General features: G+C 35.6%; 1 protein-coding gene across 1 annotated transcript; it reads left to right on the top strand.

Annotated features, from left to right (window-relative positions):
• Positions 1–7,005: 7,005 nt before the first annotated feature.
• LOC125492601 (uncharacterized) lies at positions 7,006–9,024 on the top strand. The gene is made up of 2 exons (XM_048635239.1): positions 7,006–7,187; positions 8,487–9,024. The coding sequence occupies exons 1-2, from the start codon at positions 7,160–7,162 to the stop codon at positions 8,864–8,866; spliced, it is 408 nt and encodes a 135-aa protein (XP_048491196.1). The 5' UTR covers positions 7,006–7,159; the 3' UTR covers positions 8,867–9,024.
• The last annotated feature ends 1,258 nt before the right edge of the window (positions 9,025–10,282 follow it).

Below are 10,282 nucleotides of genomic sequence, written 5' to 3' on the forward strand. Positions count from 1 at the left end.
AGCAATATATGTCAACGTGAAAATGTTCAAATTTAAGTTGACTTTTTGACCAGCTCTATTGCTGCGGTTTTCAGTGAGAACCGCAACAATATATTAAAATATTAGTTTTTTATTAATATTTAAACCTATTGCTGCGGTTCCTACTAAAAACCGCAGCAATAGGCGTTTCTAAAATGAAATACACGGCCCAATTAGGGTTTATTGCTTCTTCCTTCTAACAACTCCCAGCCGTTTTTTTAAACCCTCCCTCCTCACTCTCCCTCTCATTTCCTCCTCATTAGAGAAAAAAATGACGCTCTCTCTTCTCACTTTCTCTCTCCTCTCTCTCTCATCTCATCCTCATCGACGACATATCTCCATCGCCCACCAAAATCCGAACGTTCGCGTTTTCTTTTCTGCGGTGGTCGTCTAGTTTAGATGTCGCACATCTACTGCGGTGGTCATCTCGCCGTGGTCGCACGTCTACTGCAGTGGTCTTCTCGCCGCGTCGCATGTCTACAGAGGTCTTCTCGCCGCGTCGTCGCACTTCTTCTCGCCGCGTCGTCACACGTCTTCTCGCCGCGTCGTCGCACGTCTTCTCGCCGCTAACAATAGGGTTCTAAGTCGTGCAGTTTAGATGTCGCACATCTACTGCTTCGTCTAAGAAGTTTTATTGATTCACCGGTGCTTTCGTCAAACGTGGTGGCGAGATGAATGGAAGTTGTTGTCGAACGTGAACATGAATGAGATCTGTTTTTTCTTTGCTTCTGTTTTTTTTTCCTTTTCTTTTCGTTTTTGTTTTTTTTTTTTTTACCTTTTTTTTCATTTTTTTAGATTTGTATATTTTTTGTTTTGGGATTTTTTTTTATTTTCAGTTTTTTTATTTTTTAGTATTATTTGTTTTTATTAGTCATTTACTTGTAATTGTTTGTTTAATTTTGCGTTTCTATATTATATTTTATTTTTTTGTAATATTGATGTAATTAGATTTTTCATCTTTTTATATTAATGAACATCTTATCTTCAGTTTGTTTGTGAAATTAATGGATAGTGAATATGTTAGTTGTTTGGTTTTAATATTTCAAATTTAATTGGCAAATACAAAAAAAAAAAAATTCTGTACCAGGTCATATTGCTGCGATTTTGGCTAAAAACCGCAGCAATATACTGAATGATTCCTGATAAAAAATTATAATATTGCTTTGGTTTGGGCTAAAGACTGCATCAATATTTGTAGATATTGCTGCGGTTTTATAATTAATTCCTATTGCTACCCCTTTTATTGCTGCGCGCCCAAAACCGCAGCAATAGGGCACTTTTTGACCGCAACAAATAGCATTTATTCTACTAATGTAAATGATTTTAAGAGCTTTAAAATTTAGGGTCCTAAGGGAGTCTTGGTAAGTATAACTACATAAGATATTTCTCTTAGCTTAAGCATCGTTACAACTTAAAAGTGCGTCTAAGTATATTTAGCTAGAGGATTTTTCCTAACTTGATTATAGTTGCATGGAAAAAAAAACTTACCTTAACCACGTAATCTAATCTTAGGTGTTTAGAATGATATAAAATCCAAATTCATCTTAAAAAGATAATCGAAACTTATTGGACTTGTAACATTGGAAATTTCAGTAGCTTTTCAAGCACATCATGAGATATTACAGCCTCAACCACTCAATTCAAGCCTAGCCTTGCTGTTTTGGACATAAATAGACAAAGGAGTCCAATTAGAGTTAGTTACCAAAAAGAACTATAAAACTTTTAGAATAGTTCATATCTTGTCAATAAATCTATTTGACGCCAACAAATTGCACTCAGAGACCCGGATTTCAAAAATTCAACCTTACATTCTTTTTCCTCTTTTGGAGAAGGAGATAAAATTCAACCTCACATTTTTTTACTCTTTTTGAGAGGGAGATAGAACGGTCTTATATTTATTTAAGTCAACTTTCACCAAAGCAAAAATACTTTGCAAAAAATAATCGCTAAAGCAAAAATACTTTGAAAAAAATAATCGACACAAACAAATTCGAAATTACTACAACTCCACGCAAGTCCTGTATGTACAACATTTTCCTGTAAGCCATAGCCAACGATCATCAAAAGAGGAATTTGGCACATAGATCAAGCAGCTTGTTAACTCTAATCCCTCCAAAATCTGTCCAAGTGTGCATCAGTTCTCCAAAATAACATACAACCTTTGGGGCACGCATGAATCCTCTCGTGGGGAAGCTCTAATCCCTCCAAAATCTTCTTCGTATCGTAAAATGTGTTACTCATGTTGTTGTTGTTAGGTATTGCTTCTTTCACTAATGAAGCAAACGCATCAACACACCTATGTGGCAAATTGTTCTCACACTTCAGAGATACAATTCTAGATGCCATTTCCAACACAGACATGGAGCTCCCTTCGTACAATGGTTCCTCAGAAACCTTTAATAGGTCAAGGAACACTTTTGCTTGAGGATTAGGCTCCTCGTCCATTCCACTAGGCTCTTCAACATTGGACGGTTCTGAGTTATTCCCAAGAGCATCGAAAATCATTTCACGGTATGGATTAGATGGCTCATGTGCGGATCGAGGGAACTCTTCACCATGAGAATACCAATCGTAGTAATCAGGTATAAATCCTTGCTATACACATGCACTTTAACCGTGTCTGCGTCATGCATACGTCTGTTCTTGCATTTCGGACACGGGCATCTAACTTCATCCAACCCTGGGCTTTCAGGATTTGCTTTGCAAAATTCAATGAATTCATCAACCCCCTCAAGAACTCGGGCCTCAAGTTACGCCCATTGTCATATCTATCATACATCCACCAACGCTCCTTCCGTTTCATGGTGCCCAACTCTACAATTCTAGGAACATGATGATGCAAACATATTTATTTAAACACTCAAATTAAATGTATAACAAGTGTAGCAAGTCGTTACCCAAGTACATATTACACATGTCTTTGAGAAGCAGAAGAAAGAAATAATTGAAGTAGACAACATCACAAACAGACAAAAGATTACCTTATCAATCACCAATAAGACCATGCGAAACGTCTAACAACTAGTGTTCATACTATGACACATGGAGGGATAGACATTAATGAATCTCGTCTTAAGATTAAAGAAGCGAGGTCCAACAACCTTTGTTAAATAATTTCAAAGGCTGCAAATTCAATTATGGCATTTTGTTGATTGATGAGTGAAAGCTGTTGCTATATCTTTGCTTCAACAACCTTCTTTCCCTGAAGTGTATTTTATGACTCCTCCTTATGATGAGTTTGTTGACTATCTTTAAAAGCTTCAAGTGAGGCATGCTGTAACATTCATATAAAAATCAAAGTTGTGAACTACCAAAAAGCTATAACAAAAACCTTTAATTTGCTTCTTGACTTTGTTCCCCCAACATTATTGTGAGCGGTTCTTGACAATATCCAATCCCGGAATCCAGGTACACAGGATAGTGTGATCACTGTGCTAACCTTGGGGGCGACGCCGGAGTTTGAAATTGTACCGGTCGTTGCTAAATCGCTTCTAAGGTAGTGGTCATACCATGACGCAGCTAGGTTCGGGTTTTGTGAAATAATTGATATTGAACTCTATGTTTTTTTGTGAATCTGGTTATAGGTATTGATTTTCCAACTTTATTAATTTCTTGAGGTCCACACTTTCCCTCACAAGAATTAATAGCAATATATTTTCAAGTCAAATAACAACAACAACAACAAAAACAAAGCCAAAAATTAAACAAACAAACAACAACAACAACAAATAACATTAACAACAACAACAAATAACAACAATAACAACAAACAACAACAAAAAAATAACAATAACAATAACAACAAACAACAACAACAACAACAAACGACAACAACAAATTACAGCAACAATAACAAATTAAAGCAACAACAAACAACAACAACAACAACAAACCACAACAACAACAAGTATTTTGAGCACAACAACAGGTTGCTAACTTACAGACTGGAGAAACAGACAGAATTGCGCGGCGGCGGAAGGAGCGAATTGCGCAACAACAGAGGCGGCGGCGGAATGAATGGGTTGCGCGGTGACAGCGGCGGCGGAAGTAGTGAGTTCGCGGCGCCGGCAGTTGATTGAATGGCTACCTACATTCCCAAAACTTGAGAATAGGGTTTGATTTGTAACAAAAATTAAAAAATAAAAAATAAACACAGAGTTTCAGAAATTACCGGCAAGGAGAAGCGTTTGGCGTGTCGCCGGTCGCCGGTCGCAGGTGAAGGAGGTTGAACTAAATTCACTGTGAAGAAGACGACGGGCGACGGCACTGTTGTGTTTTGTTTTGTGGGTTGATACTTGAGAATAGAGTTTGAGTGGGAGTAGTGGGTATTAAGTCGTTATATTCAACGACGGCCTTGGTATTACTACCGACGGCTTACAGCCGACGCAACATATTAAAATTCTGAATTATAAACTGCAAATATCACCGACGGCTTTTGCTATTAATACCGACTGCTTGAAGCCGACGCCTAATACAACAAATTCTAAAATATAAGCTCACAACATCAACGACGGTCTGAAACGGTCGTTAGCATATAGCGTCCGTTAAAGCCGTCGCTGTACGCGTTACAAGCCGTCGGTGAGGACGACGGTTTGAAACGGACGCTAATTTTGAAAACAACGACGGTTTTTCGAGCCGTCGCGGGGTAGCCGTCGGTGACTGGGCCTTTTCTTGTAGTGGGTTTTGGTGATAATGTGTATCAACAAAAGATGGTGTTGGTGAGAAGTGCATCAACAAATGTTTGGTGATGAGAAGTGCATCACATTAGGAAGAGAAGTCTTTCCATGTTAATGGAGAGAAGTGCTCCATGAAGATAAAATAAATGAAGGTCCATCATGTGGGAAGAATTACCAACAATCAAGATTGTGACATTTTCCTATAAATTTTGGAGCAAGAGGGTGTGTTGGATTATGCTCCAAAATTAGTCAAATACTTTTCCTAATAGTTAGGATTAGTTGGTAATAATTAGTTAGTGGGTTAACAAGTAGTGGTCTACATAATGGTCTAGTTAGTGGGATAGCAAGTAGACGAAGTAGTGGGCTACATAGTGACAAGTTATTAGTAGTGCTTTGTATGCCTATTTAAAGGTTATTTTGTTTATTCATTATGTGAGTATGAAAAGATATATTAAAATGTAGTCTTTCTAGTTCTCTCCAGATTTCTCTTTTTTCTCTTCTAAAAATTCTACATGGTATCAAGAGCATCAGGTTAGATCCAAAAAAGAGTAAAGAGAAATGAAAAAAAGAGAGAGAATGAGTGTTAAGAAAAAAAAAATAGTAGGAGAAAATTTATGCGTGTTTTATGTGTTTAACCATGGCACGTAATGGTTATTCTTAGATGTGTGGATGGGTTCCTTTTTAGCCCATGAAAATGGATTTGAATCCTATGAAAAAGAGGGAATCAAAAGCATAAAAAAATTGTTGAGGTGAAGATCGAGTAATCTTTAAGAGTGTGTGGACGTCGTAGTCAACGCAAAGACGGTTTTCGAAATTAAAGTAGTGGACGTCAATTTGCAAGGCAACGTCAAAATGAGTTTATGGAGAGAAGTGCTCCATTGAGTGAAGGATGGTGACAATGTGCATCAACAAATTATAATATGGTGTTGGTGATAATGTGTATCAACATGTTGGTGAGAAGTGCATCAACAAATGTTTGGTGATGAGAAGTGCATCACATTAGGAAGAGAAGTGTTTCCATGTTAATGGAGAAAAGTGCTCCATGAAGATAAAAAAAATTAAGGTCCATCATGTGGGAAGAATTACCAACAATCAAGATTGTGACATTTTCCTATAAATTTTGGAGCAAGAGGGTGTGTTGGATTATGCTCCAAAATTAGTCAAATAGTTTTCCTAATAGTTAGGATTAGTTGGTAATAATTAGTTAGTGGGTTAACAAGTAGTGGTCTAGATAATGGTCTAGTTAGTGGGATAGCAAGTAGACGAAGTAGTGGCTACATAGTGACAAGTTATTAGTAGTGCTTTGTATGCCTATTTAAAGGTTATTTTGTTTATTCATTATGTGAGTATGAAAGTATATATTAAAATGTAGTCTTTCTAGTTCTCTCCAAATTTCTCTTTTTTCTCTTCTAAAAATGCTACCATAACTAACATATGGAGTAGTGGAGTACTAAATAAACAATTTCAAGATTTGTTAACAAAAGATCAAGACATTCAACCACCAACATAAAAAAGGGTCAGTTTCTTCCTCCATCAAAATTTTCTTCTCCACATTTGCATGCTTGCCACAGGATCCCTGTCAGGACACAAGGAACAAGATGTTAACTACGTCTCTTAGGCAACGACAAAGCTTATTCAAGATATCATATGAAACAACGTATAAGTGAAGTTGAACAAGAGCTAGTGTCACGGAGTAATTAATTAAGAACACTGAACAAATTGAACAAACTATCGATTTAAAGCCATATGCAAAACTGATAAAACCCAATGCCTCAAAACAGTAGATATAGATAACTAGATTAAAGATTATATACATATAACTAGTCTAGTTTTCGAAACATTTCAAGAGAAAATTGATAAGTGCCTATTTATACATATTTTTACCCTGTAATATAATATTTTTAGTGTCTTCCATTGAGTTATATGGGTTAAATATTATACTTTTAGGATATTTCGGTTTAGTCACTTGATAATTATTTTTAGTGTTTAAAAGATGAACTTGTGTCTATATTAATTATTTAGTGATAATCTATCTAAATAGAGTTCGGAGACTAAATTCGAGTATTACTCATACGGAATCAAAACGAGACGATTCAAGTGGCTATGGAAAGCTGAGATCGAGACCTACAATTTCTTAGAAGAAAACAAGAGCTAATTCAGCGGTTTACTTGGTCGAAATTACACTACAGGGAAGCAGCCCATATCTTTTCATTAAGAAGTTGAAATATTAATGGTTGGGCCCACATGTACCACTTATCAACACAACTTCATAAGCCCAATGCTGCAAAGAACAAAAACACACCAACAGCAAAAGAAAGCAAAAAGGGGAGGCCCAAGTATTCATAAAGAAAGAAAAGAAAACAGTAAGTAGAAAAGGGGTGATATACCCCAATTCTACGGGGGACTGAAAGGAGAGGGAGATCAGAGCCGCCACACGCAGGAGATGAAGGCGGGAGGACCAAACAATGGCGGCGAAATTTCAGTCCGAAAATTGTGCCTAATGAGTTTTCTCTACTCTCTTTTATCTTTTATTTTTTTATTTTCATTTCTAATTTAGAGTAGTTTTACACTAGTAGGACACATGGGTTTATGAGATTACGTTTTTGTTGGTGTTATAAATGATTAGTTTCTTGTGGGTATTTGTACAAGGTTTATTATCTGCCTTTTGATACATGTTTATTCATTTAGTTTGATCACCTAAATTATTTCATGTTTCCATTGCTAGATTAATTGTAGTTTTAATTAGGTTGCAACTTTTAATTATAATTGCTAGAATCTTTGTAATAATTGAATTCAATTGGTTGCAGCTTACTGGCAAGTTTGAGTTCAGTTGGTTGGTGTTTCTAATGCTGTCAAGTTTGATAATTTGATACATGCTTTCATGGTTGGATTAATTTAGCTTGATTATGATTAAATTTTCATGCTTTCACGGGATTTAGCGAGTCAGAAAGATAAAGCTAGTAATTTACTTGCTTTCAAGGGATTATATAGTTAACCAATCTATCCTAGGCTAGTCGAAAGATTCAATGATTATACCCAATATCTATAGAAAGTTATATGTCACCTATTAGTTTCTTAGTTATATTTTAAAACCGAATTTATTTCCTCCCATTTATATATTCATATTTTAGTTCAACAACTTTAGTATAGAAGTCATATCAAATCCCCCCATATTTATATAATAATAGTCATTTATATAAGTAAACAATTAGTTTAAGATAATAACGCAGTCTCCGTGGGTTCGACCCTTACTTTCCCTATCTATCTGTTTGAGTTAGTGAGTGGTTTATAAATTTAATTTTGTTGCCGAAACGACACGCATCAAATTTTGGCACCAAGCAAATCAAGTTTAATCGCAAGAAACTTACAAGTTCATCAGAGTAAGTCGCAATCAGCTTTCAAAGTACCCAAGATCTAGTTGCATCAATACATTAAATTGTCAAGAAAAGAAAAAAGTACCAAAAGATATCCTACTAAAATCCATTCACTCTATTAGAATTTGGAAAGCACACAAACATGCTGTTTCTATAGACTCTAGTATCCCTACCTTCATTGGGACTCTTTGGACGATCTGGACGGTGCGGAACTCCCAGATTTTTCGTCACCGGCGTCCATCTGAAAGATCCATTAGTATAGCACACCATCAAAGCATACAACAACATTTGTGTTTTGCCCAACAACAGCATGACCCGACTCGAAATCCTTTGGATCCTTCCTATCCACCTAGGTTTCATGGGGTACACCTTGGCCAACGGCATCTTAGTACCTTTTCTCTAACTATTTTTGTCGCAGGTACCAAGTTTTGTGGCAATTATAGGAGCGGCATCGCTTGGATAGGTCATATCGGGAACCAGAGAGGCACTATGCCGCAAAGTGCTACCTACAATTCGGCATCTTCCTTGCAAACGGAAGCTTTGGCTGCACTACGAGCTTTATCATGGGCGTGTGATGAAGGTTACAACCACATAAAGCTTTGCACAGCCTCCCATACATTGGTGCAAGCTCTCCAGTCAGGCGGTCCTCCATTGATTTCAATCAGCTGGACTGTAGGAAGTATTCTCAACGTAGCTAATAGCTTTGCCTCATGTCTGGTGGTTCATGTTCCAAAAGCACAAGTTGTCGAGGCTCGTGCTTTAGCGTATAGATGTAGGGATAGTACTTTTAGGTTTTAAGGGCTCGTTGTTTTTTATTTCTCTTGTAAGTTTTTCCGATGTGAAAAAAAAAAAAGGAAAGCACGACAGAAACCTAGTAAGCACACCAAGTTTGAATACCTTGATAACGTTTTACGAGAGCTCAGGGATTTAATAAGATATATAAGTATGAACACTAATCCAATTTCAAGGTGATAATCTATCTCAAGAAAATTAAACCACAATAAACCATAAGCATATGGTATCAAAGATGTATAAATGTCGAGTGAGTGACATGATCAACACTCAACAGGCATACTAAAACCAATACTGCCTCTCCTTTCAATCCCCGTTTATTTTTATCTATTACCTAGTAGCAAGACACGACATCAAGATCCTTATCTATTACCCAAGATTAATTCTTAGTAGTCGAACACATGGAGTTAGGAAACCGCATTTGTGAAAATGTTTATTTTTCCACATAGCATACATATACAAGTTGGATATTAAATCATTTTATGCTTTATACCCGTTAGCTTGTGTTTAATAGTGTCTACATGGCCGTATTTGGGTATGGGCGAGAAGGGCAGGCGCCTAGGGCCCCAAAACACATAACCCAAATGAGACTGTATTTTTTCACAGTAACTAAGTATTATACATTAAATCAATTTAATTTTTCTGAAAACTTGAATAAGTTTTGTGAAATCAGGTTGTTGTTGATTAATTTTAATGAACGACTGAGCTCGTAAATAGATTGAGCCATAGAAGTAGTCAGATTAGGCCATGAAAATATGTTTTTATTTTCATGTCATGTTGTAGACCCTTAAAGGTGGTTAATGCATATAAATTTCAATCTTTCTTTGGTTTTTTGTGTTATACTCCCACTTGTATTTTCATTTAATATAAAATTTTGATATTTGTATATTGTAAAACTGCATAGTGAATCGGAGTAATAAAATGATAAATTTAATTTTACCCCTAATTTTTTTTTGTTTGAATAAGTTTAGATTAGTTGATAATATTTTATTAAAAATAGTGCAAATCAAATTAATTAAAAGGAACAGACCCTTAATCCATAATTTTCTTTAATAAAATTTTGATATTATCTAATATAAATTTCAAACATTTTGTTATCACCATATTTCGGTTCAGGTTAAATTTTTCCGCCTTTGGTCCTTCTATAATGGATGGTTGCAACTTTTTTTGAGTTTTGCAAAATTGCAACTTTATTTGTAATTTCTTTATTAATCATTTAGATGTTCATCTTTTCGATTTCTTTTTTTGGTTTTCTGATTGACATATTAAATGATCAAATACTTACATCCTTATTTTTATCACACTATAAAATGCAGATTAGATTATCTATATTTTTAAATAATAGTCATTTGTGCATTATAAAAAAGGTTACAAAATGTTGATCGAGTGCCACATATTTTTTTTTTATATTAAACTAATAAT

Source organism: Beta vulgaris, chromosome 8 (assembly GCF_026745355.1).
Source record: "Beta vulgaris subsp. vulgaris cultivar EL10 chromosome 8, EL10.2, whole genome shotgun sequence".
Classification (NCBI taxonomy): domain Eukaryota; kingdom Viridiplantae; phylum Streptophyta; class Magnoliopsida; order Caryophyllales; family Amaranthaceae; genus Beta; species Beta vulgaris.

Coding starts and splice junctions, on each gene's coding strand:
- LOC125492601 (XM_048635239.1), top strand. CDS start 7,160: ATGGCGGCGAAATTTCAGTCCGAAAATT. Junction 7,188..8,486: donor GAAATTTCAGTCCGAAAATT/GTGCCTAATGAG, acceptor TTTTTGTCGCAG/GTACCAAGTTTTGTGGCAAT.